This window comes from Hypanus sabinus, chromosome 6 (assembly GCF_030144855.1).
Source record: "Hypanus sabinus isolate sHypSab1 chromosome 6, sHypSab1.hap1, whole genome shotgun sequence".
In the NCBI taxonomy this organism is placed as follows: Eukaryota; Metazoa; Chordata; class Chondrichthyes; order Myliobatiformes; family Dasyatidae; genus Hypanus; species Hypanus sabinus.
In genome coordinates, this window is record NC_082711.1 from 77610449 (window position 1) to 77631351 (window position 20903).

General features: G+C 39.8%; 1 protein-coding gene across 10 annotated transcripts in view; it reads left to right on the top strand.

Annotated features, from left to right (window-relative positions):
* cobl (cordon-bleu WH2 repeat protein) overlaps positions 1 to 20903 on the top strand; it is a 322888-nt gene that overhangs the window by 275762 nt on the left and 26223 nt on the right. For all 10 annotated transcript variants that reach the window (XM_059972440.1, XM_059972433.1, XM_059972437.1 and 7 more), the window contains 4 exons: positions 181 to 538; positions 10243 to 10340; positions 10690 to 12698; positions 12799 to 12918. In XM_059972440.1, coding sequence (XP_059828423.1) covers positions 181 to 538; positions 10243 to 10340; positions 10690 to 12698; positions 12799 to 12918 — 2585 coding nt within the window. The remainder of the gene's footprint in view (positions 1 to 180; positions 539 to 10242; positions 10341 to 10689; positions 12699 to 12798; positions 12919 to 20903) is intronic.

The window sequence follows — 20903 nt, forward strand, 5'->3', positions numbered from 1 at the left end:
GCATCAAAAACTATTAACAAATATAACAATATTGTTATTGTATAGATCATAACATATATTGTGATCATATAATATCTTTAGAATTTGATTTTTAACAAAGTATTAATATGTTGATATGTAATTTCCTAATTTAAATTATGACTTCCCTTTCTTTATTTTCCTCACTTCATTCCCTTTTAGTGGAGATGGGCTCAGAACAAGGTGGTAGAGTTGGTGATATTATTATGGAAGCAGAAACTAGAGATGGAGAACGGACTACATCCATTAAAACTAATGATAATTTTCAGCAAAGGTGCTCAAATTACACTCTGCCATCAGAAGATGAACTGTTGAACTCTGATGATGCTAGGACTGTAATCTCCCAGTCTGCTATGTTCTCCACACACACTGGCAGCATCAGCTTGAGAAACAAAACTGAAAAAGATGAAATTCTGGGACCCCCAGATAACATATATGGTACAAAAGAACATGCAGCATGGAACGATGTTCAGGCATCCTCGAATGATAAAGGAACTCCTTTTGGAGATAAAAACGTCAGGTATGAGTTTTAATGTCTTAATGTGGAAATTTTATTGAAATTTTCTGAAGTTGACACTCATCCATCTAAGGCAAAGTAACAACATGTGCAAATTTTCACTGAGAAAACAAAATATTTGAGCAATCTATGTAAAATATGCATAAATCTATTTGATATTAAATTATTACCTATTTTACATTTTAGGCTTTTTATTTCCAAGGTTTCATGTTTATTACTATCAAGTCAGAGAGTTTCATGTTTATTTGTATTTAAAACTAAGATTTTTAAACAAGTGTTTTGGATTATATTGATGACCAGGGTGAGCCAAGGCCATCAGTTTCCCATGCAGTTCCTTTTAATAGGGTGAATATATTAGTCTTGTGGAATACAAATGTAGAATGTCACTGCCAACAGCAGATCAAGGCATATTTTTCATGGCAATTTTGAACATTTCTGAGTAAACTTTTCCATGCAGCATGGGATTTTGATTGGATATCAAAAACTGCAGATGCTGGAAGTCTGAAATAAAAATAGGAAGTGCTACAAACACGTAACAGGTCAGGCAGCATTTGTAAAAATGGAGTCAACAGTTTAGATTGAAGCCCCCTTTATCAGAACGGTAAAGAAAAAATCAAGTGAATTTGAATTTGCAGGCAGGCTGGAGATCAAAGGGAATATCTGATAGTGCGGGAGTACATGTTACATACACCTATTGACAAGAATGCAAAATAACACACGGGCAAAACTTTTGTAAAATAATGAGCTTTCTTTAAAGAAGAAGAGATGGTTCAGATACTTTTGAGGCACATTTGCTTGAGGAGAAAGGAAAAACACACCATGGCTGAAGACTGAGACGTGCAGGAACTTTATGCTGATTACTGGTGCTGAGTTTAAATACCAAATGGGAACCTGATTACAAAAGAATTAAAGAAGTGAAGAGGAGCAAAGATAGTGTATGACAAACGATTAACTATTAAAGTAAACATGAATATGAAAGTTTTCTGCAGGCCTTTAAATAGTAAAACAGTAATGCATGAGGAATAGAACTATTGAAGACAAAACAATGGGAACTTACAAAGTTTGATGCTGAGGGGGGTGTTAATATACTCTGCATTGTTTTTACCAGGGAAGTAACAGTGAAGGAACATAAAGTTGAGACACTAGAAATGATAAAAAAGTGATGGCATTGAGGTTTTAGAAAGTCTCGTCAGTTGAGATGGAATGGTTTGTATTTGATCTTTGTGAAGGAAATACAGGAGGAATTTAGGGGAAGCACTGACTATTTTTTTCAATACTCTTTGGAAATTGGAATATTGCCATTAGATAGGGAAGTAGCAAATGTTATCCTTTGCACAAAAAAATAAGCCCAGCATCTACTAGTGCTGCACTTAGTCAGTTGAATCAATAATAGGAAAGATTTTATAAATAACATTTTGGATATGATTTTTCATTTGCTGGAGAATGGAGGCAAACCAATGTGAGTTAGTTGATGGTAAATGATTTGAACAAATTTAATGGAATTTATTGATGAGGTAATGGATAGAGTTGAGGCTAATGCAATTGATGATGGTATACATGAACTTCAAGAGTGCTTTTGATATGAAAATATGTATGCTTTTGTTCTGTGGAAGTGAAAGATAGTAAAAATTATATTTCAGTTCCTGTCAAGATAAACTGAAATCTTGAACGTTAGCATAAAATGTGGGAGTCTTTCCACTCATATACTGAACATACTTTAAGGTGTTCAATTTAAGGAATGTGTATCAAGATACTCTGAATAAACACAAGAAATTCTGTAGATGTTGGAAATCCAAAGCAAGTTCGGAATAAAGCCATATAAAAATATAAGAAGGCAATCTTGTAAAAAAGAAACAGGTTCAGATAGTTATTGCAAATTTACTGGGTTCCAAGGAGAATTACCATCCAATTCACCATTGTGATATAAAGTTACAAAATTATTTCAGTCCTGTACCATTGGAGATCATGGCAAGCTCTAAACTGGGAACTCCGTAATCAGCTGTCAGGAAACATGATTGGCGAATGTAGATCATTCTAAAAAAAGTCTAAACAATGGTGCATTTTGGATACCAGCTATGAGATACATTTGTGAGCATATTCACAGTTTAGCACAACCAGTACATTTCTGGGGCAAACTCGGAGCATATTTGGATGCTCAAACTAGATATTAATCAGGCACTATGTTCATCAGTTGCAGCATAAATGGAAACCACAGAAAGCTGTGACCTCATGGCTTGGTGTATACTGGTGAAGCAGAAGCATGGGACTACATTCATGCTAACCAGCATGCAATGGACCATTTAGTGATCTTTTCATTATGAATCAGATTAAAACTTTGAAGCCCTTCCACATGGATTCATAAATGGTAGTAGGTGATTTCTTTAAAGATGCTGATGACAAGCATGCAAGTGCAACAAACCAAGCTGAGACATCCAGCCAGAAGTTCTAAATCAATGATCCGTCTTGGTCTCTTGAGATCCCCAACACGACAGAAGTCAGTCTTCAGCCTATCTTTTTCCAATCTATGTGATATTAAGAAAAGGTGGAGTGGACAGGATATAGCAAAGGATACCATCCCAGCTAATCAGTAAAGATCTGCATTCCAGAACTAACCATACCCCTAATCAATCAGATCAAATATAATAACAATATTGGCATCTGCCTAACAATGTGGAAAATTCTCTAGGCACTCCCTTCCCTGTTCATAAAGAGCAGGATAAGTCCAGTCTAGTTAATTACCATTGTCAGTAAAGTAATAGAAGGTGTCATTGACAAACCTACCAAGCAGTACATTCTCTCCAATACTCTATTCACTGATGCCCAGTTTGTGTTCTCCAAGATCACGCACTTCAGAACTGAGTTCCAGAGCTGAAGGGAGAGTGACTGCATTGGAAGAGTGACATAAAGTTGTTTTGGTAAAAATGAAGACAATGCGCCTCACCTTGTAGAAATTACCACCTTGTTAGAGTCATATCTTGGTTGTGAGATATTGAGAAATGTGGTTGTTTATGATGGAGTTAAATCATTCTGTCTACGGACATCATAGCAGGAGTTCCTCAGGGCAGCATTGGTGGCATAACCACCTTCAGCAGCTACATCAAAGATATTTTTTCAGCCATAAAGGTCAGCTATGAGGATATTTAATTATCATTACATAATATTAGATCATAATGATATAGGAGCAGAAGTAGGCCATTCCGCCCATCACGTCTGCTCTGCCATTCAATCGTGGCTGATCCAATTCTTCCAGTCATCCCAACTCCCTTGCCTTCTCCCCATACCCTTTTATGTCCTGGTTAATCAAAAACTTACCTATCTTTGCCTTAAATGCACCCAATGACTTGTCCTCCACAGCCACTCGTGGCAACAAATTCCACAGATTTACCACCCTCTGACTAAAGTAATTTCTCTGCATCTCTGTTCTAAATGGACGTCCTTCAATCCTGAAGTTGTGCTCTCTTGTCCTAGACTCTCCAACCATGGGAAATAACTTTGCCATATCTAATCTGTTCAGGCCTTTTAACATCCAAAATGTTTCTATGAGCTCCCCCCTTATAATTCTGAACTCCAGGGAATACAGCCCAAGAGCTGCCAGACGTTCCTCATACGGTAACCCTTTCATTCCTGGAATCAGGCTCGTGAATCTTCTGTGAACCCTCTCCAATGTCAGTATATCCTTTCTGAAATAAGGAGCCCAAAACTGCACACAATACTCCAAGAATATTCAATTCCATTTGCAAGACAAGAAAACCAGGTAGTGTGGGCTGGTAAGAAGGCAAGGCTGAAACGACGCTCAAACATAGACTGATGTAACAAGTAACAAGTTTGAGCCACAGAAATGTGAATGACCATTTCCAATAAGAAAATTTTGATCACCCCAACCTCATGATAATCAATGGCACATCACTGTTGACTAGAAACTGAGCCAACCTTATAAATATTGTGGAAACAAGAGGAGCCCTAGGCATCCTGTGATGAGTGACTTACCCCTGACATTGCGAGTTTTCCATCATCATGATGGGGAAAAAGCAGATAATAGCATGAGAGCCTGGGGCAAGCACTTGTTCACCTACTGACCACAACTAAGTCTGTAAAGGTAGCTGATTGTTAGATCCGTAATTTGCTGCCTTGTTTTAGCTGGTGGATTTCTCACTCCTGGAGGACCCTTCTTATAACCAAATGGTGGATAAAATCTGAGGCCTGCAAACCCAATAACGTACTGACATTACTAATTAACCTCCACATGACATTAATTCTCTGCTCCCAAATGTGAAGTATACTAAATTACATCAGATTGAGGACCATTTCTCGTCACTTAATCCACTTCCATGTCCTTCTTGGGAGCTAAAAGTTTTTTTTTGCATTGTTAGGTAAATATTTTTCATACTTTGTTCACTAGATTCAGACTTTTTTAGAGAAGAATTAATAAAACCAATAAAAATATAGCCTATTTTCAATTCATGTTTGATAGACAGTATGTTTGTGCACATTGCTGCCTTCATAACTCAGGAAAAAAACATCAAAAAACCCATGTTTTTCATTTCTAAACTCATAAATATTTAGCTAATTATACTGTTCCTCACATTTTAATGTAATTTTTATGTGCAGCATTTTAAGCAGCGATAGAATAACAAGGTAAGAACATGTATAGAGATAATTTATGCAGGAGAAGGCTATTTGGCCCATGTCTGTACCAACTGAGAACTATTCAACATAATCCACACTCTAGCATTTGATTTGGAGTTCCGCAGATAACACACCAGGTGGTATATATAAGTCTGCGGACTCTTGTTTTCTGGGTTTGTTTATATAAGAGTTAAAGGCAGCTGTGTCCATTGTTTATTGAACTTCCACCCAAACACGCCTGGCGTAGTAGATAAGGAAACTGGTTTAACAAGTTTAGTTTCAAAACACTTATCGATCCTACTAAAAGTATCCTGTCATATTCTCTTTGTAGCTGTAAGCTGAAAAGTATATATTCTGCTTCTCAAGACCTTTGGCTGTCTGCTCCTGGATTGTGCATTCAGAGGGAAACTTGCTTCCCTTCACATCGGCAGGACCCTCTCCTAGCATAATTGGTTGACTATGCTCAGAGAAAAACTCTGACAACCAGTGACAGCACAGCTGCTCTGGCTCACTGACTGTTAAAAGCTGTCTTTAAGCTTCAAAATCATTTGGGAATTCTGAACAAACAGTGTAAGAATTATCTCACATTCACTCCCTCCTGATTTCTCATTTTCGTTTTAATAGGGCCGAGTCAGATATAATCTAATACAGGATCTGTCAGCATATTTCCCATTCAAGGAGCAGAGAATATTGTGGATGTTATTCTTGTGCCAGTGAACAGACGTAATGAGGAATTTGGAATACTTATAATAATCATAAACACAAGAGATTCTGCAGATTATGGAAGTCTTCAACAACACACACACAAAATGCTGGAGGAATTCAGGAAGTCAGGCAGCATCTATGGAGGAATAAACTGTTAATGTTTCAGGCTGAGTTCCTTCATCAGGACTGGAAAGGAAGAGGGCAAAAGCCGAAATAAAAAGGTGTGGGGAGGGGCAGGGGTACAAGTCAGCAGGTGATAGGTGAGATGTGCTGAGGGGACGTTGGGTGTGTGGGGGATAGACAATGAACTAAGAAGATAGCGGGCAGCGGTAAGTCTTTCAGTGTGATGCAACACTTCATCTGCGCAACTATTGCCCCATTGTATCCAGAGGTCCACATTGCAACCTCCTTTACATCAGTCAGATCGAAGTAGGTTGTGGTACTTCCCAATTTTCACTCATTTCAATTCAACTTCCCATTCCCATTCCGACTCCAACATGTCTGTCCATGGCCTCTTTTACTCCCACTATGATACTGTACTCATATTGGAGGAGCCATACTTCATGTTCTGTATTGGTAGACTCCAACAGGAACATCAATTTCTCTAAATTCTGGCAGTTATATCCCCCACCCCCATCTCTCTTTTTCCATTCCCCATTCTGGTTATCCTCTCACCCATTCTCATCTGCTTATTACCTCCACCTGGCTCCCTTCTTCCTTCCCTTTCTTCCATGGTCTACTGTTCTCTCTTATTAGATTCCTTTTTCAGCCCCTTACTACTTTCACTTATTACCTCCCACCTTCTTACTTCATCCCTCTTCCCCTCACCCATCTTCCCCTCACCTGGTTTCACTTACTGCCTACCAGCACTCCTTTCCCTCCCCTTTTCTTATTCAGGCTTGTGCCCTCTTCCTTTCCTGTCCTGATGAACAGTCTCAGCCCAAAATGTTGACTGCTTACTCCTCTCTATAGATGCTGCCTGACTCGCGGAGTTCCTCCAGCATTTTCATTGTTCAAAGTAAACTTATTTTCGAAGTACATGTATGTCACCAAATACAACCCTGAGATTTTTTTTCTTGTAGTCATACTCAAGAAATCCAATAACCACAATAGAATCAGTGAAAGACCGCACCCAAAAGGGTGGACAACCAATGTGCAAAAGACAATAAATTGTGCAAGTACAAAAGAAAAAAGAAATTAAAATAATAAATAAGCAATAAACATCAAGACCAGGAGATGAAGAGTCCTTGAAAGTGAGTCAATACATTATGGGAACAGATCATTGAAGGGGCAAATGAAGTTATCCAGTCTGGTTCAAAAGCCTGATGGTTGAGGGGTAAGAACTGTTCCTAAATCTGGTGGTATGAGCCTTGAGGCTCCTGTACCTTCTACCTGATGGCAGCAGCGAGAGGAGACCATGATCTGGGTGGAGAGATGCTTTTCACAACACTCCATATAGATGTGCACAATGTTGTCAGGGCATTATCCTTGATGGATTGGACTGTATTCTGTGCACATTGCTGGATATAGTACTCAAAGATTATTAGAAACAATTGAAATAGGTGTAAAATTTATTTGTTTTAAAGCACATAAAGTAACTGATATCAGTATTAATTTTATGAAAACAAAACACTTGACTTTTCCATCTAGTTCTGTGATCTCATTTGGAAGAAAAGATGCTCTAGCCATGGCTGGTATTAAACTGAGGGACTAGGTATAAAGAGCAAACACAAGGAAATCTGCAGATGCTGGAAATTCAAACAACAACACACACGAAGTGCTGGTGGAACACAGCAGGCCAGGCAGCATCTATAGGGAGAAGCGCTGTCGACGATTTGGGCCAAGACCCTTCGTCAGGACTAACCAAAAGGAAAGATAGTAAGAGATTTGAAAGTAGTGGGGGGGGGAGGGGAAATGCGAAATAATAGGAGAAGACCGGAGGGGGTGGGGTGAAGCTAAGAGCTGGAAAGGTGATTGGCGAAAGTGATACAGAGCTGGAGAAGGGAAAGGATCATGGGACGGGAGGCCTCAGGAGAAAGAAAGGAGTGGGGGGGAGCACCAGAGGGAGATGGAGAACAGGCAAGCAACTAAATATGTCAGGGACGGGGTAAGAAGGGGACGAGGGGAAGTAACGGAAGTTAGATAAGTCAATGTTCATGCCATCAGGTTGGAGGCTACCCAGCTGGTATATAAGGTGTTGTTCTTCAACCTGAGTGTGGATTCATTTTGACAGTAGAGGAGGCCATGGATACACATATCAGAATGGGAATGGGACGTGGAATTAAAATGTGTGGCCACTGGGAGATCCTGCTTTTTCTGGCAGACCGAGCGTAGGTGTTCAGCGAAACGGTCTCCCAGTCTGCGTCGGGTCTCACCAATATATAAAAGGCCACACCGGGAGCACCGGACGCAGTATACCACACCAGCCGACTAAGTCCCATTCCCATTCTGATATGTCTATCCATGGCCTCCTCTACTGTCAAGATGAATCCACACTCAGGTTGGAGGAACAACACCTTATATACCGGCTGGGTAGCCTCCAACCTGATGGCATGAACATTGTCTTCTCTAACTTCCGTTAATGCCCCTCCTCCCCTTCTTACCCCATCCCTGACATATTTAGTTGTTTGCCTGTTCTCCATCTCCCTCTGGTGCTCCCCACCCGCTTTCTTTCTCCTGAGGCCTCCCGTCCCATGATCCTTACCCTTCTCCAGCTCTGTATCACTTTCACCAATCACCTTTCCAGCTCTTAGCTTCACCCCACCCCCTCCGGTCTTCTCCTATCATTTCGCATTTTCCCCTCCCCCCCCACTACTTTCAAATCTCTTACTATCTTTCCTTTCGGTTAGTCCTGACGAAGGGTCTCGGCCCGAAATGTCGACAACGCTTCTCCCTATAGATGCTGCCTGGCCTGCTGTGTTCTACCAGCATTTTGGGTGTGTTGTTGACTTAGGTATAAAATTTATCAGCTTGTCACCTCAGTGTGATTGAGATCACTATCTGACTCAGTGTTGAGTCTAGCAGTAGAACAGGAAGGCAGATGAGTTGATAACTGTCCATCATGCAGCAAACCCAAAGCAAGTCAGCAACCAGCTGGATGTTTTCTCTAGAACTTGTGGATGAAGAGAGGACATAATCTGGACAATTGCTTTATGATATACATCATGTAAATGGAGAAGCTATGAAGTGCTGTTTCAGACAACTTCTGTAATCTATACAGACAACCACATTACCATGTCTTCCTGGAAAGAACTCAGTGTAGTGCTATTTTCACTTCCATAAAGAAACTCCAGTCGAAAGCAAAGCTGTGCTGATATATTTACTTCTTTCTTTGAGAGCAAATTTTACTCCATACCTCAAATTTCTGGATAGTGATTTGTTAATCCTGTAAGGGCAAATTTCCAGAAGACAAACTGCCATAACATAGAGGTTGCCTGCGCTTTATAAATGTAAGCAAAGTCAGATTGTGGCACATTTGTTTTATCCATTTGCTTTGGAGTCAATAATTCCTTTGTAATTAGAGTTACTAAATAAGGTGTTCACTTGAAACATGAGCAGTCAATGCCACTAATAAGCATTGGAAACTTGATCTTTACTGAATGAAATTTTATTAAGACCATAAGATCTAGGAGCAGAAGTAAGCCATTTGGCCCATCGATTCTGCTCTGCCATTCAATCATGGCTGATCCAGTTCTTCCAGTCATCCCTACTCCCCAGCCTTTTCCCCATACCCCTTGATGCCCTGGCTAATCAAGAACCTATCTATCTCTTCCTTAAATGCACCCAATGACTTGGCCTCCACAGCCACTCATGGCAAAAAAAATTCCACAGATTTACCACCCTTTGACTAAAGTAATTTCTCTGCATCTAAATGGATGTTCTTTAATCCTGAAGTCACGCCCTCTTGTCCTAGACTCCCCTACCATGGGAAATAACTTTGCCATATCTAATCTGTTTAGGACATCTTTACTATTTGTTTAGTTACTTCTTGTCTTGAGTGCATATACTACTACTACTACTACTACCACAGTACTTGTATAAAATATCTATTAAAAAGGTGTATTTAAAGGTATTACTGCTATAGCAACTGCTTGAATATTGTTGTAGGTGAGCCAAGTGTGTAAAGTGTACAAAAGTTATCAGTTATTATCAGGTAAAACAGTGCCAAGCTGGATTTCAGTAAATAAAGGCATGCTTTGAATCTCAGTGAAGAACTGGTCTGGACTAAACTTTATAAGTAATGAAGATTTAAAAAAATTCAAAACCTAAATAATAGAAGGTCATTATATTTGACTAACCATTATAGCATATTATCATAAGGAAATTGCGTAGAATTTGTTGCATTTAACCTTTTGACCCTTACCTATGCAACTTAGATATGAAACTGCCGCATATGATGAATCTAACTGGAAAGAGGAAGATATTGCAGCACAGGTGAATCTTACATTGGTTGGACTGGATGCAGAACTGACAGGTCAGAATGACTTCATTGGGTGTTCCCTACACTGAAAATGAAATCTTTATATTCCTGTCCCTCTGCCCCTCTCCCTGTCCATCTGCCCCTCTCCCTTTCCCTCGGTCCCTCTGTCTCTGTCCTTGTCCCTCTCCCTCAGACTTTGTCCCTTTCCCCTTCCCTCTGTCCCCACAGTGTAATGCTCTAGATTAGCTGGATTTATATTAAATGTATTTCAACAAAATTTGAGACGTTAGAGATGGGGAAGCATTCTTAAAACAAATCACTCAAACTACAATTTGAAGTTTCTGTTTGCAACCAGGAGGTTTTATTTTAAACATGCAGCAATTTCTGAATATTTCTTTGGCAGCTATTCAAGAAGAATTGGCCAACAAAAGATCTTCTACGATGTCTGACAGAACAGTTGATGAACAGGAAACTATTCCAGTGACAATCATTGATGAAGTACCATGGACTTGCCAAGAGACAGGTGAAGAGAAGATATTTCTGGAAAAAAACCCCACACCTTCAAAAGTTGGAGAATTATCTAATGCAGACAGGGATGTGGAATTTAACTCAAAAATAACAACTGGAATTTTCGTAACCAATACTTGTGAGCTGCCACCTTCTGAAATTTCATCTAAAGCATCCGATGCTTCAAATGTGTTCCATTGTACAGATGTGTCAAGTGAGCCCATCAATAAAACAATAGAAAATTTGCACACAGAGATTAAAGCTGTTCAGGATGATATAAAGCCAGGGGAAAATAAATTGAAAACTGCTTTCATTACAACCGAACTGGAGTATGATATGCAAGCTAGAGAGAATGGTAGACAGAAAGTACACAGCATTATACCTGCAGAGGCTGACACAGTAGCATTGCAAAATAGAAAATGCCAATTAAAACATGGGAGGCAAGTTGAGAGGTTTTCAGCAGCAATTCATTCTCCACAACACATACTTACATCTGACAGATGGCTAATCACTGCCAACAAACATACTAATGAACATTTTCCAAAAAAAGGTAGGAGAACGTTCACAGTTATTCCACCAAAGCCAATTGTACAACCTCAGCAAGGAGATAACTTGTCACCAAAAATATCTACAATCAAGATTGATGATCAGGGCAATGCAATGATCAATGAAATGAAAAGTAAAGAGACGGCAGCAAACAGTTCAGCCAAGGAATCACTTGTAGGGAGGACAAAGGCATTTTGGAATGTGAAAAGTATAGATAAGGATAATATGCAGTGTGCCAATCCAGATAAAACTGTGACATTAAATAAATCAGAATTCACAGCTGGTGAGTTACAGCTACAAGAGCCAGAAAAACAATTAACGAATATTTTCCCTACGTCTAATGCATCTGCAACTTACACAGTATCTGCAACTACCAAGAAAATTGAAAAGTATCCACAACGCAATAAAGAATCAGTTATGCCATTAAATGTTAAAAACACAAGTGTACCAGTAAGTAACCAGCCTAAAGTAACAAGCAATTTTGTCAGTCCTTGCAGACGAACCTCAAGCCAATATGTTGCCTTAGCAATTTCCCATTACACAGGACTACAATTAACCAACACTGAAACTAGTAGTGAGTCTAAAGCTCAGACTGGTACCAGATTTGATGGTAAATCTGATGACAAAGATAAATTCAGACCTGCTCAGGAGAAGTCTTCTCCAAAGTCTTCAAAGAGAAATTGCATTGGAAGCCATCTGAAAACAGAGTTTGCACTTTATTCCCACTGTAACACAGATAATGCTACAAAAGGGCGCAACAAAACAAATGTTTTGCTACAGAAAAGTGCTGATACTAAAGCTGTTCCAAATCAGAACCAATTAATTAAGTATACATCAGAACAAATGAATGCTTTTAATGAAATTACTTCCCAATCACAACAGTCCCAGTTAATCATAAAGGAATGTGTTTCCACTAACGAGCAATGCACTACTGCAAAAAGTCTGATTCCACAAACTACATTCCAATCATCTCTTCTGACAGATGGGATTTCCAGTGTTCCAAGTGATCAAACAATTAACATGACCGATACTCTTAAGTTCACTCCAGCTTCAACTTCATTTTCAGACTCTGTTAAAACTCATTCTACTAAAGCAAGGGAGAGTGACAGCATCTCAAATAATCATTCTGCCTCAAATCTGCAAACATCCGCTGTTCCTGCAAAAGCAACAGAGGATGCTGGCATCTCAGAACATTCATCAGACTTTTACAAAAATACTATCAAACCAAATACCAACATGTTTGGCCCTGTCAAGAAATTCAAACCCATTATTCAGAAGCCAGTTAAGGAAGATGAGTGCATACATAGTTCTCTGATGAAAGATATCCAGTCGGGACAAAATAAGGAACGACTTAGAAAGGTATGAAACATTAGATTGTTTAACTATTTTCTGATGATAAGTCCAGATGTTTCAATACATCCTCACTGATTAATGTTCTCTTGGTGTATATTTTTACCAGACATCCAATAAAGTAATGCACAGCAACCAGAACAAATCTTCAATGACTGTAATAGAGAATGAACACTCTGCACTCTTGTCATCAATAAGAGCACACAGTGGTACTTCAAAACTGAAAAAGGTAAAAACAGTAGCTGTCAATTATATTTTTCTTTTCAATTTTTAGGAAAAAAATCATGTTTCATTGCCATCACATTATTCTGACTGAAAATAATGCAACATTTAACATTTTGCATGAAGTGCTTAGTTTGAATAAAAGGAGGCAAATTTTGCTCATTGTGGATACTTAAGGGATGTCTCTAGCATTCAGACATTCCTGTGGAAATCCCAGACTTGTGTAGAGAAGCCCAGGACTTGCTGGATGATAGTCAATGCTTCACCTGTCACCTTGCCTCATGAGGCTCATTGGTGAAGCCTGATAATGTTAGGATGTCCCAGCAACATGCTGAATAATTCCTTCCTGCTCTTATGCAAAATGTTATGAGATTGGGGCTGGGAGGAATATTCGATCAGCCATGAAGAAATGGCAGACTACGCACGATAGGCCAAATGGCCTAATTTGGCCCCTATATCTTATGGTCTACACCAGGGCAGACCTGGAAAGTGATAAAGAACACATTCATTTGAATGGTGCCTTGGCTCATGGAACGCAGAAGGCATTTTCATTTTGAATTATTTTACTTCAGTGTTTTAATGATTATTTATTTTAAATGTTATTTTTGTGTAAGTTAATTACTTTAATCAATTTTAATAGTCTGAAATAATTTGAATGGTGGTCTGCTTCAGAACTTTAACAAATGCCAAGTTTCTGACCTCACCTTTACCTTCTGCCAAAACTATCAGGATGTTCCACAACTTACTGTTGAAACACTGTTGACAACGATGAGGGCAATAAGGCTGGCTCTCTATATATAGTCAAAGAAATGTTGGTGGGCTGCTGAGTGCCTCAGGTGAATTATTCTCCATGGTGGGCCAATGGACAGGGAGATCCAGCCCAATAGAAAAGTAATAATTTAAACAACTGTGAGTGAAGGTGAAGATCTAAGTATTTGTTCCTTTTCATTCTATATATTAAAATTGAATCTCCTCGGTAGAAAATTGTTTTGAAGCTAAATCTATAAATTGGTAGCTTATTTAATTGTTGTCTTGTTATTTCTTGTTATATATGTCAGCTAGATTATGAACACCAGAATGTCTGTTAGTGTAATTGGACTGCACTTAAACTGTGGTCTAGCTGTAATTTTGAGACCATAGTGAGTTTTTAAGTGACTTTTTTAAATGTTCATGCCAAATAAGATTTGAGTTTTTTCCACCAAAATAATTTCAATATGCTAAATAAATACTAGATCGCTCTAAAAACTTGATAAGTGGAAAGTGGGCATTGTAAAATAAGTGCGTCCAAGGCAAAGAATATAGTTGTGAATATACTTAACCATAATTTAAAAATTATTTCACCTTGCCATTCTTTGAATGACTCTGATAGTTTAATTACTTGTGTTGAAGGCCTGTATTGAACTGTTACCTGTGAAGTTAGTTCAGGTAGGATCATAATTCAAAAATATTAAGAACCTTGGATTGCTTAAGAGAATCTATGAAAGTCAGACAGTAAGATAAAAAAGCAAGAGTGTTTTCATTGAACGACTGTACACCATGTAGTTCTTGGAAAAAAATGTATGAAATTACAAGTTCTGTTTATTTTTAGTTATGTATCTGCACTGTCATTGGCACCAGCTGTTGCTGAATACTAGGAGTAATGTTATCATGCCCACAACATTTTCCATATTTTAGTTCAAGTATAAGCTGTGGGTCAAGAGATGGTAATTGTGTTATAAGTTAAATTGCTGCCTTCCTAGGCCATGACAGCTCTTCTCCACATTACTAAATTTTGATATTTTCACTTCTGCTTGGTCCACATATGTACACTTGACGATCTATTACCTCAAGAGCTGTTTAACCCTAACACCTTTCAGTTCTGATTAAAAGCGATTGAACCAAAACACTAACGCAAGTACTTACCATATTTAATGGTGAGGGGATATGTAGCAGCTTGCAAACCGTTGAAAGTCTTATGAAAATACTGCCAGACTTTAGAATTTTATCTTGGTGAGGCGGCTAGGTAGCCACCCTTAAAGGCTTGCATTATTAGACTCCAAATGAGAGAGGAAAGGAGAGTTTGTAAAAACCAGAGTCAATAATCAAAGAGAAGGAAGAATGACTGGGATGGGTGGGTCTTCGATTATGTTGACAATCAGGAATTCTTTCTGCTTCACTTAGGCTTGTATCACAGGTTCTTATCTGTTGGTTGGAGCAATTAGCTAGACCCTGGCATCTGAACAGCAGGAGCAGCAGTAGAGACTTATAGTGCAGTAATGTGACAGCTGTAATTACATGCTAACTTTTTGGAGTGAGACTTGTCCCCATGAGTTTGAGTCAGGAATCAGAACGCTACCACTGAACTTAGTTAGATAAAATGTTGTTTCTAATAAAAAAAAGATTTGAACCATACCGAAGGATATTGTTGTCTTACTAGTTCAGCATCTTTCTGTGATGGTAACAGCTCATAACATGTACAAGAAATAAAAATAGAAGTTGCTGAGACAGCACAGGAGACATCAATATTTAACAGAAAATAGATAGGTCAATGCACTGGAGTTAAAAACCGTCAGTTTGGACAACTGAAGAAAAGGAGCCTTTTTAGAGAAGCAACACACACAAAATGCTGGTGGAACGCAGCAGGCCAGGCAGCATCTATAGGAAGAAGCACTGTCGACGTTTCAGGCTGAGACCCTTCGTCAGGACCCTCTTTAGAGAAATTAAATTTAACATTTTTTCTTAGATTGAAGGAGATTAGTATTTCTAATTTAAGGTCAAAGAATTATTCTACTAGATAAATGCCTCTCTTGCCTTGATAACACTGTTGTACATCCATAAAGAGTAAGGAGTCAGGTTTATAAATAAGCAATGCAAACAAAGTGCTGGAGGAGCTCAGCAAGTTAGGCAGTATCTAAAGAGCTGACATTTTGAGCTGAGACCTTCCCTGAGCGGGAAAGGAAGGAGGCAGAGGCCCGAGTAAGAATGTGGGGGGAGGGGGAGGAGTACAATCTGGCAGGTGATAGGTGAAATTGGGTGAAGGGTGGCAGAAAGGATAAGGTAAGAAGCTATGAGGTGATAGCTGGAAGAGGTAATGAATAAATAGCTAGCACTTGTATTAGCTGGTAAACAGAGTTGGAAGTAATTCAGTTGGTGAACTGGGTTAAATGCTGGATTTCTGGTGTTGACCAGATGATTGTTGTTTCCTTCTGTGATTAAGCTGAAATATATTCAGTCCAGCCTGCCACTCAAAAGTTACCATGTACTGTTGCACTTCTGAAGGCTCTGCTGCTGTGGTTTGAGGTCCAGCTCCTGAGTCGCACTGATGATCTTTAGGTACTGTAGCTTGTGGTTTTGCTGCTACATCACTAAACATTTCAAGACATGTTCCCAGGAAGAAGATGCTATCGAATCAGAACTAAAAAGGGGTTATTACATCATCAGATAAAAATGCATTGCTCACAGCACTCAGGTACAGAGAACCTCGTACAAACACGTTCTTCCCTTTGAAACCTGAGTCCTAGAAGTCTGTGCAAACTCCTGTCTTTATAACACACACAAAATGCTGCAGGAACTCAGCAGGCCAGGCAGCATCTTTGGGAAAGAGTAAACAATGTTTCAGGCCAAGACCGTTGTGTTGAGAACCTGTCACTCTCAGGTTCTCTCACATCACTGATTTGCATATACTTTCTTGACTTGGATTTGAGATATTGCCTTGGAAGGCTGGTATTGGGCAAGCCAAGAAGATTTGACAGAAGAATGTGTGGCTGACAAATTGGTGCAGGGAACAGGATTCCAGATTCCTGGATTATTTGGATCTCTTCTGGGAGAAGTATGACTTGTAAAAAAAAGGACTTGTTACACCTGAACTCAAGCGGGACCAATATCCTTGCTGGCAGGTTTGCTAGAGCTTGTTGGGGAAGGGTTGAACTAATTTGGCAGGGGTTTCGAAACAGTAGTGATAGGACAGAGGATGGGGCAGTTGGTATACAGGTAGATGCAGTGTGTACTAAGACTGTAGGAAGGATGGGAAAATGATAGGGCAAAATTGCAGTCTGTGGGATAAGCTAAAGTGTTCCTTTAAACCCAATGGGTGTAGGACTACATTCTGGTTGGTACATAAATTTGACCCATTGCTGGGAAATGACAGCACTTGCTTATGCATTGACACAGCAAGGAAGGGACTGGGACCTTGGATGTCCGTCACTGCATTTTCATCTATTCCCCAGTAATGACCTGTGGTGAACTACATATACCTGTCTGGACACACCCTCTGCTGACTGCTCCTGTGGCCCCTCCCACTGATCGTGGCTCCTCCCACAGACCCCGGTATGAAGGCGATTGAGGCCTGAGCCCGGCCCTCAGTCTCCAGGATGTAGTATGGTGGTCAATTACTGCTTGTTCTTTCTTCCAGTCAATAGAAGCCAATATCTTGCCTTCACGTCTCAGAGAGTTATTGATGGTGCATCATGACCTGCATTCAATGTGCTACCAGGCTGCAGCTCTGAATCATGTAACTCAGCTTTAAATGGCCACACTGCTCACTCCAGCACGTTCAACACCAGCCTTGAGGGGACTATAGTTGAAGAGCCTCTGCCCCTTCGTTCAGAACATCTGTGTTCCAAAACTGGATTTAACAGGTGAATCCAGCAGTGGGTGGACCAAGAATTCAGATGAGGTCACAAGCTTATCTCTGACTTGCATGTTGCAGTGCACAGGGATGGAAAATGGAGATAAGCTGACACATGACTTGGACATTATGAGGGATTTGCCATAGAATTGTTGGTATTGAACTTATCCTTATCTGTTGCTGCACTTGAATGGACACAGATTGGAAAGAAGGGCAAGATATCTTTACTCATAACTGCTATTGTCAGGGCCACAACTGGTTTGCCCACAGAAGGCAAAGAGTGGTTGTAGATGTGTCATATTCTGTATGGAGGTCAGTGACCAGTGGTGTGCCTCAGAGATCTGTTCTGAGACCCTTACTCTTAATGATTTTTATAAATGACCTGAATGAGGAAGGGGAGGGATGGGTTAGTAAGTTTGCTGATGACACAAAGGTTGGAGTTGATGAGGATAGTGTGGAGGGCTGTCAGAGGTTACAGTGAGACATTAATAAGATGCAAAACTGGGCTGAGAAGCGGCAGATGGAATTTAACCCAGATAAGTGTGAAGTGGTTCATTTTGGTAGGTCAAATATGGTGGCAGAATATAGTATTAAGGGTAAGACTCTTGGTAGTATGGAGGATCAGAGGGATCTTGGGGTCCGAGTCCAGAGGATGCTCAAAGCAGCTGTGTAGGTTGACACTGTGGTTAAGAAGGCATACAGTATATTGGCTTTCATCAATCATGGAATTGAATTTAGGCGCCGAGAGGTAATGTTGCAGCTATATACCATGGTTGGACCCCACTTGGAGTACTGTGCTCAGTTCTGGTCACCTCACTACAGGAAGGATGTGGAAGCCATAGAAAGGGTTCAGAGGAAATTTACAAGGATGTTGCCTGGATTGGGGAGCATGCCTTATGCCAAGTCGAGTGAACTCGGCCTTTTCTCCTTGGAGCGATGGAGAATGAGAGGTGACCTGATAGAGGTTTACAGGATGATGAGAGGCATTGATTGTGTGGATAGTCAGAGGCTTTTTCCCAGGGCTGAAATGGTTGCCACAAGAGGACACAGGTTTAAGGTGCTGGGGAGTAAGTACAGAGGAGATTCAGGGGTAAGTTTTTTACTCAGAGAGTGGTGAGTGCTTGGAATGAGCTGCCGGCAACAGTGGTGGAGGAGGATACGATAGGCTCTTTTAAGAGACTTTTGGATAGGTACACGGAGCTTAGAAAAATAGAGGGCTATGGGGAAATCTAGTAATTTCTAAGGTAGGGACATGTTCAGCACAACTTGAATTACGAGGCAAGATTTTGATACACAGAAGGTACCTGAAATGTGCTACCAGTGGAAATGGTGGAATCAGGTACCTTAAGTAGATTCAGATAGACATGTGAACAGTCAAGGAACGGAGGAAATGTTTCTTTGCAGGCAGCTGGAATTAGTTTGGCAAATGAAATTAATATTGGTGTAAGTGGATGCTTAATGGGGGAGCATAGACTTGATAGTACAAAGATCCTGTTTCTGTGCCACATGTGGCTGTTGATCGTCAGGGTTGGCACAGACTTCATGGGCTTCCTGTGCTCTACTGTTATATGTGCTATGCCAAATTTTCAGACTGTAATTAGAAAAACTTAGATCTGATAGAGGTGTGGATATCTTTGCATTAGATAAGTACAAATGCTTAATCATGTATCCATATTTATACGTAGTGGAGGAATTAATTTATTTAAGTTAGAATGCTTCTAAACTGTTTGAAAACATGTTTCAAAGGATCATGTGGAGCATTTTATCTCTTCTGTCACAGCATAATTTCAAGATCTTCGCTAATAATGGGTAGAAAAATTGATTAGGAATATTTACATCCTTTATGCACCATCAATAACTCTCTGAGACGGGAGACAAGATATTGGCTTTTATTGACTGGAAGAAAGAACAAGCAGTAGTTGACCACCATACTACATCCTGGAGACTGAGGGCCGGGCTCATGCCTCAATCGCCTTTATACTGGGGTCTGTGGGAGGAGCCATGGTCAGTGGGAGGGGCTACAGGAGCAGTCAGCAGGGGGGCGTGTCCAGACAGGTATATGTAGTTCACCACAAATGGGTAGAAAAATTGATCAGGAATATGTACATCCTTTACACAATTATGAAACTGTTATAAAATTATAATTGTCATTGCATAAAAACACTGGAAAAGATTGAGTTCCAAAAGAACACAAATATAAATAGTCAAAATTATCTGGAAAACTTAATTATGAAACATAATGTTAAAAGGAAATGGGAGTGATGGAAACTGTTGTATGGAGTATAATCTGTCATGGAACTGTATATCTGCCATTATTTGAAACACGGAATAGAATTCAGGTTATAAAAGCTTTTGGCACTTTTAACAAAATAGAAAAGGGGAAAGTATAGAAATGAAGATCAGACTAACCAAAGAAAATAAAATTACCCAAAAGCAGGAGACAACTGAGGATTATCAATAAAACTCAAAATTGAAAGAAACACAAGAAGTTGAGTATTCAAAATCAGAAACTGAAAAAAATAAAGTAATATTGTGAATTACTTGTCATTCTCACCTCTTGGTCTGAAGAAAGTGGGGAATAGTTGTCTCTTTTGATGAAGCACATAAAATAGGAACACCTGATGTTATGCTGGAAGCCAGTGAAATGCAAGTTAATATACCCTGAGTAGATCTGGTTGCCACAATACAAGGTCATGAAGAACACCACATATATGAAAGTCGTTCAACTTTTTCACTAGTGTCTGGCACAGGTTGTTTTGCTCTCAACACCAAGTAAGCATTGATGAAGGGGATCAGCCTTAAGTGTCAGCTGTACTCTTTCCCCATAGATGCTGCCTGATCTGCTGAGTTCCTCCAGCATTTCATGCATGTTGCTTGGATTTCCAATAGCTGCAGATTTGCTCTTGTTCGACAGAGTAAGCATTGCAGGAATTCTGTTAAATGTCATTGATAAATAAACTGCACTGTCTCAGGTTTTCATGTACACAGCTTGCACAATGTAACTTACTACAAGGCAAGATGAGTTGGCACAAGTGGCAGCAACCCATCACCTCCCAGTTGCGCTCACTGCCTTTTATGCAAGCTTTGACAGGAAAAACGATGGCACACCTACAGAAACACCCCAACCTGTAATTTCAGTCTCTGAGGCTGATGTCCAGACATCCTGAAAGAGGGTGAATGCACGAAAAGCATCTGGTCCCAATGGTATACCTGGCAGAGGACTAAAGAGCTGAGCAGATCAACTGGGAGTAGTATTTATAGACATATTCAACTTCTTGCTCCTGCAGTCTAAGTTCCCATCTTCTTCATAAAGGCATCTATTGTACTGGTGCCCAAAAGGAGTGTGATAACCTGCCTTTATGACCAGCATTCAGCAGCACTTATGT